We start from the raw sequence: 21,150 nt of genomic DNA, 5'->3' as shown, positions 1-21,150 counted from the left end.
ATGGAGACTCTTAGCTCTAGTCAAACTAACTGGACCAAGAATTGACAAGAGGTGGCCTCTCAAAGGCATTATTTGGTTGCCTTTACCATTAGGAAGGATAGAACCTGTCTAGGGAAAACAAAACAAAACAAAACAAAACATTGGTTCCTTACACAAGTGCTGTGCCATGCTGCCTTTCCTAATTCCAGCCCCAGTTTTGTAAGCCACATCTCTGATAGTGGTAGTTGTATCATCTCAGCTGCCAAACTGACTTCCGTAGTCATGTCCTATGATACAAACTATGAAAAACGTCCCATTCGTGTTCTCCCATATACCCTGCTTGGGGTCTCTATCCCTCAGGAAACCCACAGGATCTACAGGCAGAAGCTGGAGGAGCTGACTTCACTCCAGACTTTATGTAGTGGCTCTATCAACAAGCAGAAGACGCGACTAAAGGACTTGAAGCACACACTCCAGAGGTAGGTGAGGCTGCAGCGCCCCTGGTTTTAAGGGCTAGAAACCCAACTCAGCTGTCTTGAGCACAGAATGGAAATTTTAGTGGAAAAGTCCCAGGAGTAATTTCAGACATCACTGGATCCATGGGTCAAAAGATGTTTTTAGGATTTTTTCCCCCCTCTGAATTCTGCCTTCCTCTAGATTGGCTTCACTCTCAGGCCGACTATCCCGTTATGGTCACCGAGATGGCCACCAGCAGTGCCAGACTTGTGTCTTCCAGCCATACTTCCTATTGGTTTGGTTACCCCAGCAGAATAACTTGTTTTTCCAGCAAGAGTTCTGGATGTGATCCTCATTAGCTGGAATTGGTCACGTGCCCATTTGTGAACTAATCACTGAGACTCTGGTTAGGCAAGACTAGGTCATAGGCTTAGTTTATGGACCTGGGGAATGGGACAGCCTTACTTGAACTATATGGAAGGGGAAAGAGGATGAGAGAGAGTTCCCTAGAGGAAAGTTGTTATAGGTCTCTGGTGTAGGTGGTGGGAAATCTGGTATCCCCGGGGGGACATACTTAAGCTCATGATTTAGTTCAGTTCTTGAGGCCAGGATCATATGTCCACTTTCCGATTGATCCTCACGTCCTCATGGTTTGGAAATTGCTCTCATCCCTCATAGGTGAAGGAGCCCAGTGAATGCTGTGATCCCTAGGCAGGCAGGGAGACTGAGGCTCTGAGTGGCTTATCTCAGTATACTTAGCTGGGACTCCATATCATAGTGTGTAACTCCTGGTCCATTTTTCCCTTCCCTTGTGGACAGTTTTTGCAAAGGTTGCTGGTTATATCTCTAGCCTTGGCTGACCATTTTGGAAATGGAGGCCCATTAGTCATGGAGTAGAGTATGGATGGTTCCATGTAATGATATCACCACTCTTGGAAAAACATATCTTACTGATGGTAAGATTCAATAGTCTTCATCAGGCTAGGATTTTTCAACCTTGGCACTGTTGACAGTTCTGCTGCAGGGTCTGTCCTGTGCATTATGGGATGTTTAGCAGCATCCCTGGCCTCTATCCCTGTTTGACAAACAAAATATTCCTAGACATTGCCAAGTGTTTCCATTGGGTTAGAGAACCCATGGGACCCATGAGAACCATTGGGTTAGAAGGTTGACCCATGAGGGTGCCTACTATTCTGAGAGTGTGTCCACTGACTTGTTTTTCTAGTTTTATGAGTTAAATATCACCAAAGAATAACAAACAATGATCATTTAGCTGCTTTTACATTTAAAGCACTTTCCTGTCTGCCCTTCTCATAATCAGACTATTCTTCTAGAATAGTAAGAAGTATGGTATTGCCTGTAGAGGTCCATCGAGCTCATGCTTGAGTATCAAGGGCCATTCTAAATGTGTTGCTTTGCTTGTGCTCACTTAATCCTCACAACAGTATTGTCCATGAGGTAGGCCTGATGCTACTCCTGATTTTCAGGTATGGAAAATAAGGCAGGGAGGTTAAAGAACTTTCCCAAGGTCACAAGACTAGCAGGGACCCAGTGTCAAACCCACAGGGTGCAGAGGGAGAATTGAGGTTACAAGAAGCATTGAGATAGAAAGATGGGAGGGCAGTGCCCAGAGCTCCCGGATTCTTCCTCTAGTCTGAGTAACATGGCTGCTTCTCCTATGCCCACACTTCTGACCAAACAGGTACAAGCACCATGCGAGTCGGGAGGAGGCAGAGCTCATCCAGCAGATGAGTGCCAACATCAAGGAGCGGCAGAATGTCTTCTTCGACATGGAGGCCTACCTGCCCAAGAAGAATGGGTAGGAACTGGAAACATATCCCACCCCTGCAGGGCAACAAAGAAAAGGAAGCTTCCTTATGTGTTCCTCCATGGAACGGGCAGGGATCTCAGAGTGAACTTCCTGGGAGGGCTTTGGCAAGGAACTAGATGTAAGATCTCGTTTCTAGCACTGGCCGCATGCCTGGGGCCACCCAAGGTCCAGAGGAAAGTTTTCTCCCAAAAAACAAACATTTATTTATTTATTTTTATTTTAAATTTCAGTATAGTTAACAGACAGCATTGTATTAGTTTCAGGTATACGGTATAGTGATTTAATTCCATACATCACCCAGTGCTCATCACCACAAGTGTGCCCTTAATCCCCTTACCTATTCCCCACCCCCCTCTGGTAACCATTAGTTTTTTTTCTCTGTAGTTAAGAGTCTGTTTCTTGGTTTCTCTCTCTCTCTCTCTCTCTCTCTTTTTTCCTTTGAGAACAAACATTTATTGAGTGCCTGCTGTATGCCTGGCATTGTGCTGGGGGCTCTTGAATTGTCTACAGCTTGGTGAGTCGGACCCAGATATCTGAATTCTACAAGGTTCAGAGACATAGCGGGTGTTTTGCTCAGGTGGCACAGCCCAGGTTTGGATGTGAATACCCTGACTCCAGAGCTTATGTTCTTTCTATCTTCCTCCTTCGGAGAAGTCCCATCTCCTCCCTCAAGTGACATCACTCCCACCTGTTCCAGAGCGAGCGAGATCGAAACCTGATGCGGGCTCCCAAGTGTGCTCCCATCACTTCCCTCTGCCCTTTTTCCTGGTTTGGCCTAACACAAAGTCAGAGCCCCTGTGAGGAGACTACTAGCCCTTTCGCATTTGAAGTCATTCTTCTTGGCTTTTTTTTTTTTTTTTTTTCTTTTTTTGGTGCCAAATTTGGTGAAAATCTCCCTAAGTTGGATGGTGATAATTTTCCATAGAATGAAACAGCATTCCATAGAATGACCCTCTTTTACAATGTGGCTCAGATCGTCTTTCCAAGCTCCAGTCTCCTCAGTCCTCCGTGCATTTTACACCAGTTGGCAATCTTTGGATTACAAATGTCCGAAAACCCAACTCAAAGTGCTTAAGAAAAAATAGGGGATTTATTGGCTCATGTAACTAAAAGGTCCAGATGTTGCTGTGGGTCTGGCCAGATCCTGCTGCTCAAATGATACTGTTAGGCTCTCTCTTTCTCTCTCTCAGTGAGCTTTCATTTTACTCTCTCTGCCAGTGTGTTTAGCTGGCCGGGGTTGCTCTGGGTTTGCATTCTGCCTGCTTAGCAATCCCAGTAAAGAAAGCATCTTTGTTTCTTAGTAGTTCTGGGAAAAATCCCAGGACCGAGTCTTATTGGCCTGTGACCAGTGTGTCCCATGACCATTATTGACCCAATCGGGGATGCACTGCTTTGATCGGCTAAGCCTGGCTCATGTGCCTTACCTTAGGGTCTGGGAGGAAAAGAGACTCTCTTTCAGGAAGTAGGGACTATATTGCTAGGCAAAAAACAACAGATGTTCTTTTCACATCTCTGCTTCAGTTACACCAGACTGGAAATGCCCCCTAGCACTTACTCATAGCTAGAAAGAAGACTCCTCTTTTCTCTTTTCTCCTCTCAGCCTTCTACTCATCCTTCAAAGCCCAGTTCAGATGTTAATCACCTCAGTGAAGCCTTTCTAAAACCCCCTCTCCCTCTGCGGAATTAACCCTTATGAGATTTCATACATAACCTTTTATTTACACTTTTATTGGTGCATTAGAGTGCAGGCTATTTTGTAACAAAAGCCCAATGATACAAGAGCTCAAACAAGCTGGAGGTTTCTGTCTCAAACATAACAGTCCAGAGGTGAGTGGGCCAAGAGTGGTGGGCTCGTGGGGTCATCTAGGGACTCAGGGTCTTTCCAGCACCAACTCACTGCTTCACCACCCTTCAGAGAGTTGTCCTCATCTGCATGAGCAGAGCTGGCTCGCACCATCACATCCTCAGGAAGTGGGGAAGAGTCAGGGAGTAGAGGGCAAGCAGATAACTTTATACAAAAAACAAAACAAAACAAACAATATTTGCCATTTCCCAGTGGAGCCAAAAACATAGGTATTCAGTAACCCAGAAATTCCGCTCCTGTCTGCATAGCCAATGGAAGTGAGCACTTCTGTCCTCCAAAAGACACGTATAAGAGTGTTGACAACAAAGACACAAGACACAAAGGCTACATATTACACAAGTCTTTTTAGAAGTCTTTTTTTTTTTTTTTTTAGTGTTTATTTATTTTTGAGAGAGACAGAGATACAGAGCACAATCAGGGGAGGGGCAGAGAGAGAGAGAGAGACAGAATCTGAAGCAGGCTCCAGGCTCTGAGCTGTGAGCACAGAGCCCGACGTGGGGCTCGGACTCATGAACGGTGAGATCATGACCTGAGCTGAAGTTGAACGCTTAACCAACTGAGCCACCCAGGCGCCCCCACACGAGTCTTTTTATATGAAATGTCCAGAACAGGCAAATCCATAGATGTAAATTAGGTTAGTGGTTGCCACATGCTGGCAGGGGAGGGAGGAAAGGGAGTGACTGCTGATGGGTCTGGGCTTTCTTTGGGGATGATGAACATATTCTAGAATTAGGTAATAGTGATGGTCGTACAATGTTGGGAATATACTGCAAATCATTAAATTGTGTACTTTAAAAGGGGGATATTATTGGGGTGCCTGACTGGCTCAGTCAGAGGAGCATATGACTCTTGATCCTGGGGTTGTGAGTTCAAGCCCCACATGAAGTGTAAAGATTACTTAAAAAAAAAAAAAAACAAAACTGTAAAAGGGTGATGTAATGGGGGTGCCTGCCTGGCTAAGTCAGAAGACCTTGTGACTTATGATCTCAGGGTTGTGAGTTTGAGCCCCACGTGGAGGGGGTAGAGATCACTTAAATACATAAAACCTTAACAAAAAAAAGGGTGATGTTATGGTATGTGAATTACATCTCAATTAAAAAAAAAAAAAAAGAATGTTCAGAGCAGCTGTATTTCTATTAGCCAAAAACTGAAAACAACCTGAGTATTCGTCAGTAGCAGAATGAATAAATAAGTTGTGGTATCTCCAGTCACTGGAATATTATGTATAGACAACATGGATGAATCTCACAGACATAATATGGAGAGAAAGAAGCCAGGCATAAATATACTGAAGGTTATAACTCAGTTTTAAAAAGAGCCCTTTTTAAATTGACCTAGAGATTGTATACATGCCTTCACCATATTGGCTGGAACTTAGTCATATGCTCACATTGGCTGCAAGGGAGCCTGGGAAATGTGGTCTGTCAGCCAGCTAAAATGGGGGGACAATGAGTTTGTCATGACTGTTGTGTGTCACAGTTTTCACATTCTTTAGGTGATCATCATTCCCATTCCATGTGAGAATTTTACCAATGAGCTTAGCACCCTGTTTTCTACCACCAGTGCTCCATGTGTGCTTACTGAGTTTGAATGGTTTTGGTTGGGGCCCCCTCCCAGGGCTGTTAAGGAACACGGTGGCCCTCACAGGTATTTTCCTTCCAGGCTCTACTTAAACCTGGTCCTTGGCAATGTGAATGTGACCCTTCTCAGCAACCAGGCCAAGTAAGTATCTCAGATCCCCAGCTGGCATTAGGGAAGCCAGGCATTTTGTTCTTTCAACTCAGGAGAAATGAATGAAGCTAGAATTTTTGCGTAAATAAAGAAATATTAATAGTTGGGGCTCTGGCTCTTGGTCTTTCTGACATTCTCCTCCTCGTTGGGGGACCATCCTGGGAAGGTTCTTTCCCTCTTTTCACGCAGTCAATACACTGGGTGAACAGAAGTGCCACTTCCCCATGAGAAATGGCCCCTGCCCCATTCCACTCCTTATCACACACAGTTCTCCTGGGAAGCAGGCAGTACTGTCACCTGAAATCAGTCAGTCCCAGGGGCAGTGCAGCCATGGTGTTTCTCTGGCGGTAGCTGGTTGGGAAGGAGCCTGTGTCCACCCCCTGCCCATCCCTATCACAGGCCCAGAGACCTACCTGAGAGTCTAGCAACATGGGAGCTTTGCGCATTGGCCCCCTTTCTGTAATTGATCATCACTATTAATTCAAGACCAGAGCTTTCCTTTGGTGGGATCAGAAGGTCCTTGTGGGCTGTGTGGGTAGTGATAGGTGAAGGATCTGATGGGGCTGAGGATTCTGCCCCCAGATGGGATACAGTTATATTACTGTAACTATAGTAATAGTCGTGTGACCTTTTCTGGGGGTGTCTATCAATGCAGATTTGCTTACAAGGATGAGTACGAGAAGTTCAAGCTCTACCTGACCATCATCCTGCTCCTAGGTGCTGTGGCCTGTCGATTTGTCCTTCACTACAGGTAACGGGAAGGTGGTGGTGTGTGTAGGCATGGAGTTGGTGGGGCGTCTCTCCTGCATCTGCAATGTTTGGTAGATTGTAGGTAGAGAAGAGCTGTTTCTCATGGGAAATGGCAGCCATGTCCACCCTACATCCATTCAACAAATATCTACTGAACAGCTACTGGAAGAGGCCTTATAACTAGTAGATAGGAAAGAGCCCAGTGGCACACTGACATTGTGGAATGTTATTTGGCCATAAATAGGAATGAAGTACTGACACGTGCTTCGACATGGATGACCCTTGAAAACGTTATGCTCAGTGAAGTTAGAAAAGGCCACATATTGTATGATTCCATTTATATGAAATGTCTAGAACAGGCACATCTAGAGAGGCAGAAAGCAGATCAGTGGTCAGGAGCAGGGCGGAGGGGAAATGGGGGAGGGTATTGTTGATGGGTATAGGGTTTCTTTTGGAGTGATGAGAAGGTTCCAGAATTAGATGGAAGTCATGAATGTGCAACCTTCTGAATATACTAAAACCTAATGAACTGTATGCTTCGGAAGGGTGAATTTTATGGTATGTGAATTATATATCAATTATGAACAGAAACAGAAAACAGGAAAGAAGGGAAGAAAGGAAAGAAAAAGGAAAATATCACAGACTGCCTGGGTTTGAATCCTGGCTTTGGGACTAACTGGCCATTACCGTGAGCACGTTCCCTCTGGGAGCCTCAGTCTCCCCATCTGTAAAATGGGGGGGACACCAGGCTGTGCGAGCTGCGTGTGGAGGGCTCTGCCCAGTGCCTGGCACCAGCGATGCCGGTGAGAGTGTCAGCTGCTGCTTTTGGAGCAGGTGGAAGCCATGCTGCTCTGAGAGGCTGCGGCCTGGCGGCTCAGGCTGCACTGCCTCGTGGGGTTTCATTCCCCCCTCCCCTGCCCTGGCTTTTCTGCCCCGAGGGGAGGTAGCCAAGCACAACTTAGGCATTTGGCCCTGTGTCAGGGGTTTGTTTCCTGGCAAGCGCTTGGCTGGGAGTCCGGTTGCTGGTCTGGCCACTTGAATGTCCAAACAAAGGCCCTTTGAGGTCCTGGGCCCGTGCCTGCCTGCCGCCTCGGGGCTGGCCAGGTTCCCCGGAGGGTAGAGGCTGCACACATCAGTACTGCCTGCTCACATGCCATTCTGGAAAGGATACAAGTACTTGATGTGTAACCAGATTCCCTTGCACTGGGACATCCAGGGCCCTCAAAAGGGCACACCAGTCGTATGTTGTCAAGTTCTAAAATTCAGTCTTCTCCCCATCCCTTTCTGTGTGCATTTCCTGGGGCTGTAGTAACAGTGCCTCGAACAGGATAGCTTAGAACAACAGAAATCTATTTTCTCACAGTTCTAGAGGCCAGAAGTCTGAAATCAAGGTGTGGGCAGAACCATGCTCACTCTGAAGGCTCTAGGGGAGAATCCTGCCTTGACTCTTCCAGTTTCTGGTGGTGCCTGCTCCCTTGGCGTTCCTGACTTAAAGAAAGCTGTTCCCTTCCATTCTCAGCTTCATGTGCCTCAACCTTGTCCTGTAGCCTCCTTCCCTGTATGTCCCTGTGTTTCTCTTACGGCCTTCTTATGAGGACGCCCGTCTCTGGAGTCAGGGTCCACCCTAACCCAGTATGACCAACCTTATCTTAATTAATTACATTTGCAAAGACCCCTATTTCCAAATAAGGTCATATTCTGAGGTCCTGGGTGGATGTGAATTTTGAGGGAACTCTGTTCAACCTAGTATACCTTCTTTGGGTTACAAATAGGACCAGGGAGGGGGGGCTGGGCAAGCAGCTTCTCTCTCTTCTTTTGCCCTCAGGGAAGCTTGCCCTGCTGTTTAACCTTGGGCAAATGACCTAACCTCTCGCCACACAAAAAATGAAGATAGTGAGAGCTACATGTAGAATGGTTGAGAGGACTGGATAGGTTATATCTGCAGTGTTTAGTGCCTGGCACATAAGTGCTGCCTAAGTGTGAGCAGTTGTGATTGCTGCCATCTTTTGTGCTGGAGGAGATCACAGCTTAATATCCAGTGCCCAAAGAGCAGGACTTTCTTTCCTTACTCTTGCCCCCTTGAGGTGGTTTCTTTGCTGGGTGCCCCACCCAAAGGCCCTTCCGTGGTGCCTCTAAGTCTGGAGCTGGGCATGGCTAACGTCCCTCAGAACCATGGGTTCTAGGTCCAGCTCTGCCACTCACAGATTGTGTGACCTTGAGTAGAGCCCTTGATCTCTCTGTGTGTGCTTCCTCGTCTTCCCCATGACCAGAGGACATTTGCCCATGTTGCCGGGCCTTTGGGAGGCTTTGGTGAGGCTGCTGGAGAGTATGATGTCTCCTTCTTCCGCCTTCAGGCCAAGAGGCTGTGTCTAGTTAGAATTGTCCTTTATCAGGATTGGGTTTTGAAGCTGGTAGGAAAGAGGTGGTTGGGATTAAGCTTGGGTTGGTTGGGCTTGGGTTTGGATTTCACTCCTGGGCAGTTCATTTCCTCTCTCTCAATCTCAGTTTCCTCATCTATAAAATGGGAAGTTGTACCATCTTAGTTTGTGTTCCCCCAGAAGTAACCCAAGCACTCAAGCATTTGAGTGCCAGCAGTTTATTTGGGAGGTGATCCCAGGAAACATTGGTAGGGGAATGAGAAGTGAGACAGGAGGGGCTACCTGTGGGCATCTGGACTCCAGTGCTGCTGGAGAACTGGGGACAGCATGGAACATGCCTCAGTTATCCCACTTGAGGGGTGAAGGAGCAAGGGTATTTTTCTTCCTGCTGCTGTTGGTCAGGGGAGTTGAGGACTGCTTCCAGAGGGTGATAAGTCCCCTTCCCTCCTGATCTGCCTCTTGCATCAGCAGAGTGAGCTCTGAGCCCAGGCATGCCAGGAGTTGCAGGTTCTGGCTGTTGGGAGTTCTATAGACGGGCACAGACGCAGTAAATGCACCTGCACAAGAAACAGTCCTGTAGGGCTGTTCGAAGACACAGACAGGTCATCCATGTCAAGTGCCTGCCCCATTGCAAGTTCCCAGTAATTAGTGCTGGCCTGGTGTGGCAGCCTGAAGGCATGCACGTTCTAATCCTCAAAATCTGCAAATATATTACCTTACATGGCAAAACATCTTTGCAGATAGGTTAAGCTAAGGATCTTGAGAAGAGATTATCCTGGATTATTCAGTGGCCCCAATGTAAGTACAAGAGTCCTTAGAAGAGGGAGATAGGAGGGTCCGAGTCAGAAGCGGAGGTCATGATGCAGTGCCACAAAACAAGGAATGCAGGTGCCTCAAGAAGCTGGAAAAGGTAAGGAAATGGATCCTCCCCTACAGCCTCCAGAAGGAGCCCAGCCCTGCTGACCCATTGCAGACTTCTGACCTCCAGAACTATAAGGAAATAAATGTATGTTGCTTTAAGCCACTAGGTTTGTGGTCATTTGTTACAGCAGCAACAGGAAGCTCATACATTTTGTCAGAGCAGGCCAAGGCCAGCACCTCAAGCATGTCCCTAACGTGCTGGGGCCATAAAACTTTACTCCATTCTTCTCTTTACTGACAAGATATAGGAAAGGACCAATGAAAAATATCCTGGTAACACGGACTCACTCCTGGGCCTGCCTCTTGTTTGGAGGCGAGCTCAGAAGTCAGTATTTAAGTGACTCTGCACTGGGGAGGCCGACCCCACCCCAACACCCTGTTCGAGTAAGCCTTTGATTTCCTCGGAGTTAAGCATCTGAGACTCATTTCTCAGCCTTTGGGTACCCTGTGATACTTCCAAAATTATAACCGGGAACCTATGTAGCCCTTCCTGTGCCTCAGGCACTGTTCTACACCCTGCATGTGTGAAACTCAGCCGATGCTCATAGCGGCCTACACAGGAGCTGCTGGTACTCTCCCCACTCCAGCGGGGGGCAGTGATGGCACGGTCGGGGGGAGATTACCAATGTGCCCCCGGTCCCACAGCGGGAAAGAGGCAGAGCTGGGATTTGAACTCAGGCCCTGAGTTTCCAGAGTGTGCTCCTGGCCCTCCTGAGACCGCCTGTGCAGACGATGGTTCAGGAGGGCTTGGGGTGGAAAGTCTGTCATCTGTGACCACAAAACAGGGTCACATAGCTTGAAAGACACCTTCCAACTTCTACTTATTGTTGGAGTCACACTCTTCCATTTCCCTCCTGGGGTTATCATAGTTGTCCCCATAGTTGTCAGAGACAGGAATGGAGGAGATTGGAAGTGTTCTCCCTCCCATGTGCAGATGGATGGTGCCCCGTACAGTCACTTCTGTTCCCACGCTGAATGGATGTGGAGGGCACTGGCAGCTACCGAGGCACTTCCCTTTGGGGTGGAAGATAAAGCCTTCATTAGCATCAGGGGCAGGGGAGCCCTCCAAGGGGCTGTCTGTTGCCAGCTCTGTCCCAGGACCCTTCATCCAGGAATGTTCGGGTAGGGGGTCGGCCTTTGCATTTTACAGACAGCAGAGCTGAGGCCGGGCAGGTCTCTGACAGGGTCACACACAGCATGTCTGCAAGCTCTCCACCCTGACCAGGGCACAGCAGCGGCTCCAGCCGCTCTGTTCTGTCCACCTTGAAGACTTGCTCCGCCCAGCTCTGGTACCACAGGGGAGGCGGGGAGTTCTTAAGTTCATCTTACAGACGAGATTCAGGCCGTAAGAACCGTTTTGTAAGTGCAACGAAGTTTAAAGATGGTTTAAGGGGACAGAGGGAATTTACATTTTGAGGCTGTAGACAGTCTAAAAATAATATATTAGAGGGGCGCCTGGGTGGCTCAGTCGGTTGAGCGTCCGACTTCGACTCAGGTCATGATCTCACGGTTTGTGAGTTCGAGCCCTGCGTCGGGCTCTGTGCTGACGGCTCAGAGCCTGGAGCCTGCTTCGGATTCTGTGTCTCCTCCTCTCTCTGCCCATCCCCCGCTTGTGCTCTGTCTCTCAAAAATAAATAAATAAATGTAAAAAAAAATTTTTTAATAAACTATTAGGTTTTCTACTTAGAGTCCTGTTGCCATTCCACCAAAAATTTCACATCAGACAGAATTTAGAAGGGAGAGAGGGTGCCCTAGGCTGAGTGCTCAGGGAGGGAGAGGAAACCAGCTAGAGCCCTAAAGGTGGGTTGGATTTCGGTAGAAAGGTGAGGGAGACAGGCACTCCAGGTGGAGGCCAGGCTTCCTCTGCCTTTCCCAGGATCAGCACAAGTTTCCAGAGGCACGCCTGGTAGGCAGCGCTCATCCTGGTGTGCTTGTTCTGTTGCAGCGCGGGTGGGAGATCTGTGCCCGGTTCTCATGCCTGCTCTCCTCCCCCGGGGTTGTTTCTTTCCACCAGGGTGACTGACGAAGTTTTTAACTTCCTGCTGGTGTGGTATTACTGCACCCTGACAATCCGGGAGAGCATTCTCATCAGCAATGGCTCGAGGTAACAGGGGACCTGGCTTTGTGGGGGGGGGGCATAGGGGGAGCCAAAGGGAGATCTGGAACGGATGCAGGGGAAGGCTGTCACCCCCAACCTGTATTCCCTTCCTCCTCAAAGGGGGCGGGGGGTTGTCCGTGACTGTTCAGATCCAGGGAGGAGGGAAAACATGTCTGCTGGTGCAGCGTCACTCGCCATGGTCAGTCTCTTGCTTACAAAAAACTAACTCAAGTGGGTTTAACACAACAAGAAGTTTATTTTCTCGTATCAAGGAACAGGTCTGTTGGAACTGACTTCAGGTCTAGCTTAATCCAGGTACTTAGACAATGTTATCAGGACCCACTTTCTCTCCACCCTTCACCTCTGCCTTCTAGTATGATGTCTTCATTCTCAGTCTCCATGTAGAAACACCTGGGAGCTCCAGGCTCAAGTCTTTGTTTCTAGCATTCTCAGCAAAATAGGGCACATCACTTTTTTTCCAAGAGCCTCACTGGGTCCCATTGGCACTTGCTGAATCATGTGCCTGTCTCTGCACCAATCACTGTGGCCAGAGAATGCATGGCTGTGATTGACCAGGCTTGAGCCTCATGCCTGCCCCTACAGCTTAGGAGCTGAGTGTCAGGAGGGGAGTGGTTCCCCAGAGGAAAATTGGGATACTGTCACCATGAGGATGAATGGATTCTGGTGACAGGAGTGACTGGTTCCCCCCCCCCCCCCCAGGGAGATAGGGAGGATGGAGAACATGTGGTAACGGGCTTGGTTCAAACCTGCTTTGTTACCCAGCTGGTGCTGAGGAGGAAGACAGTCAGGCTGGGAGTGAGGGTTCCAGAGTTCTAGTCCCAGTGCTATTCCTGAGCAGTTCTTTGACCCTGGGCAACTGATGTCCACTCTCTGGGCTATTTCACAGTCCCCTGGGGGAGTGTGTCTCAGGGTTGCTGAGTGAATCAAGACACTTGGGGCTCCCCATCACTGAGGGCCTCCTATGCCAGGAGCCCTGCTATTTTCTCATTCTCCTTCCTACCCCCACCTGTCTCTGAGCTGAGACCACGACTTGCCACCTGCAGGACCCATTTTCCACAGGTCTGATTCCTTTTTGGGATGGCCGTTTTCATCTCTGTGTGCCATGCTTGCCCCTATTTTCCCCTGAAACAGGAAGTAACAACCGCCCAACCCCTCCCTGCTTCTTCCCCTCTGGACACTACTAAGGAAATGTCATGAACTGTGTATTTCAGATTGGGGGGCGGGGGGGTGTCTGCAAACTCCTAAATAATTTGCCACCTTTTCACTTTCTGCCCAGTGGTCTCTTATGGCAGATCCCTGCCCTGCCAGGCCTTAGCCTGCGTGTAGAGCCCAGAGGTAAGGAGCAGGGGAACAGCGAGTTTTAGGTATACAGCCCTGCAGCATGTAGCCCTTTAGAAAAAAAGATCAGTGTTTCTCAAACGACACTTGTTTTTTACCCACCCTCTCCATTTTTGCCTTTTCCATGTATCATCTGGTTGATAATGTTCACATTTTAAATCTAACCTCTCCTTTTTTTTTAAACTTCAATACATATTAGTTTATTTTAGAAGGAAATTTTATTTCATCACCATACATGGAAAACCAGCATCAGTCGCAGGAAGGAGGAAGTAGTGTAAAAATATCCTTTTGTTTTCCTTGTATAAGTTATTGAAGTCAATTATTTTTGCTTCCGGAAGGCTCTGAGCCTGAGGCCTGCCATCTCTCTCTTCGTGTGTGTACATGAGTGTGAAAAGGGAGATTTTTGGACCTGAGAGGCATTAAAGAGACTCTCCCGGACTTATTCAGGAGAACAAAGAGAACTAAAGAGATGCCCTTTCCCCACACAGTTCAGTAGCATCTAGTGCGACACTCAGGTGTCATCTAAAACTTGATATACACACTCCAAGCTTTGGGAAACACTGAAGTGAAAAATCTCACCAAATAAATAACACTCATAGTCTTCCTTAATTGTAGTGAATAGTATCTTTCTGCTTTTGGGTGTCATTGGAGGGGAGCCAGGGTGGTAGATAGTGGGGAAAGGGGGCCGGGGCAAGTGGCAAAGTCTTCTTGGTCATGAATTCTCTTTCTGTTGTCATGGGCTTGCTGTCAGTCTTACAGTTTTATCCTTTTGATGGACTCTAAGAGTCTTCAGAGGCATCCTACATCTCTAACAGTCACTAACACTTTAGTAAGAGTTACTCTGGTCACCTTTTTATCTAGTGTGACAAGCTGTGGATGGGGCGGGGGAGAGGCGTTACCAGAGAGAAAGGAACAGGACTGAGTGGAGGTCCCTGCAAGTGTGGGTCACACCAGGAAAGTAGGGAGGGGGACACAGGGGGGTAGAAGTGGGGTTCCAAAGCCAAGCCTCATTCGCCTAACACTTCAGCAGGTATCTCAAGTTGTAATGGGACTGTTCTTCTGGGCCTGTCTTCTGCTGTGGCCTGGGGCAGGGGTTTGGATGTGGTGGGGGCTGGGATCTGGAATGGGTGGGGTGGGTTTGGTGCTTTATCTTCTGGAATGACTTTGGAGCTGTGGTTCATTAGCTCAGTTAGTGCAATAAGCAAATCAAGTTCCTTTGCAAATCCTGCAAATGAGGGAAAACCACCAGATAGGAGGCAACCTGAGGGGGGAACATATATAAGCATACCTTGTCTAATTGCACTTCGCAAACATAGTGTTTTTTATAAATTGAAGATTTGTGACAACCTTGTGCCGAGCAGGTCTATCGGCATCATTTTTCCAACAGCATTCGCTCATTTGGTGTCTCTGTCACATTTTGCTAATTCTTTCAGTATTTAAAACTTTTTTCATTATTATTATACTTGTTATAGTGATCTGTGATCAGTAATTAAAATTTGCTGAAAGCTCAGATGATGGTTAGTATTTTTTTAGCAATATATATTTTTTAAATTAATTTTTTATTAAAAAATTTTTTTTTAATGTTTATTTATTTTTGAGAGACACAGGGACAGAGTGAGAGCAGGGGAGGGGCAGAGAGAGAGGGAGACACAGAATCCAAAGCAGGCTCCAGGCTCTGGGCTATCAGCACAGAGCCCAACATGGGGCTTGAACCCACGAACTGTGAGATCATGACCTGAGCCGAAGCCAGATGCTTAACTGACTGAGCCACCCAGGCGCCCCTAATTTTTTTTTTTAAACATTTATTCATTTATGAGAGAGAGAGCACAAGCAGGGTAGGGGCAGAGAGAGAGGGAGACACAGAATCTGAAGCAAGCTCCAGGCTCCAAGCTGTGAGCACAGAGCCCAATGTGGGGCTCAAACTCAAGCTGTGAGATCATGACCTGAGCTGAAGCCGGACGTTTAACCGACTGAGCCACCCAGGAGCCCCACAATATATTTTTAAATGAGGGTATATACATTGTTTTTGGTTTTTTTTTTTTTTTTATTTAAAATTTTTTTAATTTTAGAGTGTGAGCAGGGGAGAGGGGCAGAGGGAGATAGAGAATCTTAAGCAGCTTCACGGTCAGCACAGAGCCTGACACAGGGCTCGATCTCAACAACCCTGAGATTGTGACCTGAGCGAAATCAAGAGTTGGGTGCTTGACCAACTGTCTGAGCCACCCGGGAGCCCCTGTGCATTGTTTTTTTTAGACCTGCTATTGCACACTTAACTAGACTACAGTACAGTGTAAACATAACTTCTATAGGTACTGGGAAACCAAAAACTTCACTTGACTTGCTTTATTGTGACATTTGCTTTGTTGCAGTGGCCTGAAAGTGTACCCACAATCTCTCTGAAGTATGCCTGTGTATTAATAGTTCAAGGCGTTAAAACTGGCTCAGTGTTAACAGTCCTTCTCCCCATTCTGTTCTGCTGCTGCACTGGCCAGCATCACAACAAATCAACAATCTCACAGGAAAGAGCTCTTTCCTCGGAAGATCCTTTCCTCGGAAGATCCAGTTGTAATTTTGAGACTGATTTCTGATTGGCTGGGCTGAGGTCATATGCTCATCCCTGAGCCAATCACTGTGGCTGAAGGGATGTAGAGCCCCGATTGCCTGGCTGTGAGTCATGTGCCCAGTTAGATCCCTCAGCTCCCTTTCAACCACCCAGATGGAGTGTGGGGATGAGGTGGTTCACCAAAGGAAGGGCCTGGGCCTAAAGCCAGCATGCAGGGAGGATGGGGGTGTGCAGGGGGTTGGGGGGTGGTGATTGACAGAGAGGCAAAACAGCAGATGTCCTCTATAGTTAGTTCTGGGCCAGAATAAGTAATGAATCAGGGATCGTGTTAGCTTTCTTGGCCAGCCGGCCCATGGGTGCTTGGTTCCAACTGGCTGTTGTAGGGGCCTTTCCTAGGATAAAGACTAGGGGTGGCCAGGGGGGAGGGATCCTCAGAGTGGAAGCTAGCTATTTCCCCTGACTGCCCACATGACCCAAGCTCAAAGCCAGAAACAGCCTGTGATTGAATAATTGCTGGTGCCTGTAGATTGTGCACACGTGTAAATATGGCTGAGGTGGTCCTAAAGAGAGGACTGTGGTCTCCTCGGGCACCATCCCCAGACACTGGGCCACACTATTCCTACATTGTGGCTATGTGTATACCACTCTTCATTGGGTATCTACTGTCTGTACATTAAAAAGCCCATTAACCCGTACAGACTTTATTTCTGTGGCAAAACAGGCCCAAAGAGTGAGTAATGGGTGCAGGTTTCTTTTGGGGTGATAAAAATGTCCTAAAACTGATTGTAGTCACGGTTGTGCAGCTGTGTGAATGTCCTGAAAACCATTGACTTGTGGATCCACTAAGTGGATGACATGTATGATAATCTGAATTGAATCACAATAAAGCAGTTGCACACACACACACACACACACACACACACACACACACACACACAGCACAAAACCAGCCCAGCACCCTGGAGAGTGCAGATAGATGAGGGGGCTTGTGAACGCCATGCCAGGGAAGAAGCAGTTTCTAGCCTTTCCTAGTGCATCTGAGCGGTGCTTACTTATTGGGGGCACCTGTCAGAGCTGGGCTTTGGGCACTGTGAGCTGTGGACTGAGAGCTGCTGCCCAGCCAGGCTTGCTGCATACATCCTGCGTCTCTGGCTGCTCCCACACCGGGAGGGGGCATTCTCGGGGTGGGGGTGGGTGGGTTGGGGAGGAAGACAAAGGGGCACTGGGTTTGCCAAGCCTCAAGGGCTTGTGTGTGTGGCTCTGCAGAGAACTTGGGGAGAAGTGGTTCCGGAGAGGCTTCTTGGGTGCTCTGCAAGCTGAAAGTCTGCAGATGGGGCTAACTGCCTTTTCTATCAGAAAATTAGAGCCAGGGGTCCTTGTAGACTCTGACAGGCAATACAGGGACATTGGGAGGGGGAGTCTGGGCACAAAGAAGTGGGTGGATGTCTCGTCCTGCACCTGCATGCTGGTGGCGTCTAGACCAGCTGCTGCTTCATCGGCCATACCTCTGGACATCACTTCATTCGTTTCAGCATCTTTTGAGTGCCTACTGTTTACCAGGTGCTATTAGTGCTAGGCATAAAGAGTCACCTAAGACCTTGTTCCTAACCATAACCCTTGAGGCATCCACAGGCCATGCCTGAGCCCCTAATTTATGTCCAGGTCTATTGTGGGATTGCAAAGAGGAAAGATGAGTAAGATCCAGTCCCTACTTGTAGGATGTCTGCATCTGATTAGAAGGTTTTAAGACAACTCAAACCCACTTACTAAGACAATGCAAGTTAAAACCTCAATGACACAGTAATTTTCACCTAATAAGAAATTTTAAAACTTGGAATCCAGCATTGGTGAGGGTTTGGGGAACCAAATTTCTACTGGCCAGTCCTTGGGAGGAAGGAGCCCAGCTGCTCCCAGGCTGCATTTGGCAAAGCAAATCATTGCCACATTGTGTTCAGGTAACTGAGCTCTTAGAGGCTGGAGAAGATCAGAGGCCAGAGACAAGACTCAAGGACTTCGAAGGTTAAAAGGTTTGAGGGTCCAGCTTTCATCCTAGGCTGGAACATTGACACTGAGGAGGGATTGACAGGCTCCCTCCCGTCCTGTGGAGTGAAAGCCCTCAGTTGGGGGAGCACTGGGTTCTGAAAACAGGGTTCCCACAGCTTCTGGACTGGACACAGGAAGTCCAGGGCTGGTCAAGGCCCTGCTGTAGATGGAGGAGCAGATGAGCCCAGGGCATGGGCTCCCAGGGAGAAACTGTCTGGGACGATGTGAGATGCTGTGTGGACAGTCTGTCATTTCTCTGTGTCTGCGTGGGATAACGTAGGTAGCTCCAGCTCTCTGTAAGTGTGTGTGCCTGCGTGCGCTGTGTTTATTCAACACACTGAGCACCTGTTCTGAGCCAGGTGTCACAGATACATCCATGAAGAAGACAGACAAAATTGCTGCTTTTCTCATGTTTACATTTGGGGAAGAGGGTTCAGAGAACAAACAAGGGGAAAAAATGAGTAATTTCAGATAGTGGTAAGCACCGTGAAGAAAATGAAACAGGGTGATGTCATGTAAAGTGGGGCTGCCTGGCTGTTTTAGATAAAGTAGCCGGAGGCCTTTTGGGGGAGGTGACAGTTGGTCCAAAACTTGAATTTGGATCAGGAACCAGGCAGGCCAAGTTCTTGGAGCAGAGAGAACAGCAAGTACAAAGTCCCTGTTAGACAAAATACCACAGGCTGGGTGGTAAAAACAACAGAAATCTATTTTCTTATAGTTCTGGAGGCTCGAAGTCCAAAATCAAGGTGAGGTGCCAGCAGGATTGGTTTCCCCTAAGGCCTGTCCCTGGCTTACAGATGGTCACCATGGCTTCATGTGGCCTTTGGGAGCTTGAACTCTGAGCTCTGAGGTCAAGAGTCTGACACTTAACCAACTGAGCCACCCAGGTGCCCTTTTTTAAAATTTTATTTGAAGTTTATTTATTTATTTTGAGAGAAAGACCGAATGCACAAGTGGGAGAGGGGCAGAGAAAAGGAGGGACAGAATCCCAAGCAGGCTTTGTGTCATCAGCACAGAACCTGATGTGGGGCTCAAACCCACAAACTGAGATCACGACCTGACCTGAGATCAAGAATCGGGTGTTGTTTGATTTTTAATTTTTTAAAATATTTTTATTTTTGAGACAGACAGAGCATGAGCAGAGGAGGGGCAGAGAGAGAGGGAGACACAGAATCTGAAGTAGGCTCCAGGCTCCGAGCTGTCAGCACAGAGCCCGACGCGAGGCTCGAACTCACAGACTGTGAGATCATGACCCGAGCTGAAGTCGGACGCTTAACCGACTGAGCCACCCAGGTGCCCCAAGAATCGGGTGTTTAACCGACTGTGCCACCCAGGCACTCCCCCATCACCTTTTTTTAAACCTTAATTAACTCTTTAAAGTTCCTACTTCCAGGGGTCCTTGGCTGGCTCAGTCAGTGGAGCGTGTGACTCTTGATACCTGGGTCGTGAATATGAGCCCCATGTTGGGTGTGGAGATTACTTAAAATAAATAAAGTTCCTATCTCCAAAACCAGTCACATTCTAAGGTACTGGGGGTTAGGGCTGCGACATAGGAATTTGAGAGACACAATTCAGCCTCTAACAGGACCTGAGGTAGCAATGGGCTTGGCAGGTTCAAGGAGAGGACAGGGAGACAGGGCTTGAAGCTGGGGTGTGATTAGGGATGTGTTCTTAGGGTAGTGAGAAGCCACTGGGGGCCCGAGTCCTTCTGTGGGTCTCATGGCCAATCTGTGAGTGGTTTATGTGTGATTGTGCATTTCTGTAGGAGAAAAGCGCAGAGTCATGGCTTGGGTCTATTTCATGGCTGTTTCTGGGCCGCAGAGTAGCAAACCCCCCCCCCCCAAGTCTGAGAACAAGAGCCACCTGTGTTTCCTTCCTCACCTGAGCTCCTTTTCCTTCTCCTCTCTCCAAGAATTAAAGGCTGGTGGGTGTCTCACCACTACGTGTCCACGTTCCTCTCTGGAGTGATGCTGACCTGGTGAGTCTCATGGGGGTCCATGAATGGGGGGAGATGGCGGTAGGCAAGGGGGCACCTTTGGGTCTCCTGGCCTGGGCTGACTTTTGGGCCAAGAAGGAAAGCGTGAGCTTATAGCCAGGCCACAGGGATCCCCCAGGCCCACTGGGAGGTTTCTGGGGAGGTCCCAATGGCCTGCTGGCTGAAGCAGAGGTAACAGGGAGCGACAGAGCACATGAGGCTCCAAAGGAGACAGATGGAGGGAGTGGGAATCAATAAGAACTTAGGCTTCAAATGATGATATGTGTCCCCAGGTTGTAGAACGGGCTTAAAGCAATGATGGAAGTAATCTGGTCCAGCCTGAGAGACACTGGTGCTGAAGAAGGGCAGAAATCAGGGACCTCAGTTTAATTTTAAAAGCTTTTCTCTCTTAGTTGGAACAGAGAGGGACAAGAATGAATGTCTGATTTCACAGCATGCCTCACCTTTGCTTTTCCCCACTTCTCTGCAGGCCTAACGGATTAATTTATCAGAAGTTTCGTAATCAGTTTTTAGCGTTTTCCATTTTTCAGAGTGAGTGTCTCTTGCCTAGATTGGGGGGAGGGGGCATGGTTTCCTGTGGCTTTCACTGATGGAGGCCCCTGTCATCCCTCCTCCCTTGTGAGGGGTGTGTCTGGTGTGGAAGGGAGCTCCAGGCAGGGGAGGATCCCAGAAATCCAGGAAAGAGGCATCTCCTCCCAGATCACTGCCCCATCCTGGGGTAGGGGCAGCCTGACCACCCTCACCCCTAGAATCCCCCACCACTGCCTTTTCTTCCACATGTCACAACTGGACTAGTTGTGACTTTTGTGAACTGAGGGGTGTTGAAGGCACAACTCAAAATGGAAATAGAGTATATGTTCTTTTTCTCATTTAAGAATAGCTCTGGATTTATGTACAGTGAACTGGTCCCAGAGGTCACCTCTGGGAATTGGAAGCTTGGATAGTTGGGAATAGCAACAGAGAGTTCTATTTTTCATCCAGTACCTGTTTGTTCCCTTTGAATTTTATAGTGTGTGCGTATTGCCAATTAAAACAATACAATTTAATTTTTTTTAATTTATTTTTAATGTTTGTATATTTTTGAGAGAGAGAAAGCACGTGAGCAGGGGGGAGGCAGAGAGGGGGACAGAGGATCCGAAGCAGACTCTGTGCTGACAGCAGACAGCCAGATACAGATACGG

At 48.1% G+C, this 21,150-nt stretch overlaps 1 protein-coding gene across 4 annotated transcripts in view; it reads left to right on the top strand.

Moving 5' to 3' along the window:
* Positions 1-21,150, top strand: part of TMEM120B (transmembrane protein 120B) — a 44,920-nt gene that overhangs the window by 17,333 nt on the left and 6,437 nt on the right. For 2 of the 4 annotated variants that reach the window (XM_045459707.1, XM_045459705.1), the window contains exons 2-8: positions 340-458; positions 2,138-2,254; positions 5,793-5,852; positions 6,517-6,612; positions 11,925-12,014; positions 19,886-19,951; positions 20,439-20,500. In XM_045459707.1, the coding sequence (XP_045315663.1) occupies positions 340-458; positions 2,138-2,254; positions 5,793-5,852; positions 6,517-6,612; positions 11,925-12,014; positions 19,886-19,951; positions 20,439-20,500 (610 nt within the window). Of the gene's footprint in view, positions 1-339; positions 459-2,137; positions 2,255-5,792; positions 5,853-6,480; positions 6,613-11,924; positions 12,015-19,885; positions 19,952-20,438; positions 20,501-21,150 lie in introns of all 4 variants that reach the window. The other 2 variants (XM_045459704.1, XM_045459706.1) reach the window with 1 other exon arrangement.

The sequence above is a fragment of the Leopardus geoffroyi genome, chromosome D3 (genome assembly GCF_018350155.1).
Source record: "Leopardus geoffroyi isolate Oge1 chromosome D3, O.geoffroyi_Oge1_pat1.0, whole genome shotgun sequence".
Taxonomy (NCBI): Eukaryota; Metazoa; Chordata; class Mammalia; order Carnivora; family Felidae; genus Leopardus; species Leopardus geoffroyi.
This window is presented reverse-complemented; position numbering and strand designations above follow the sequence as displayed.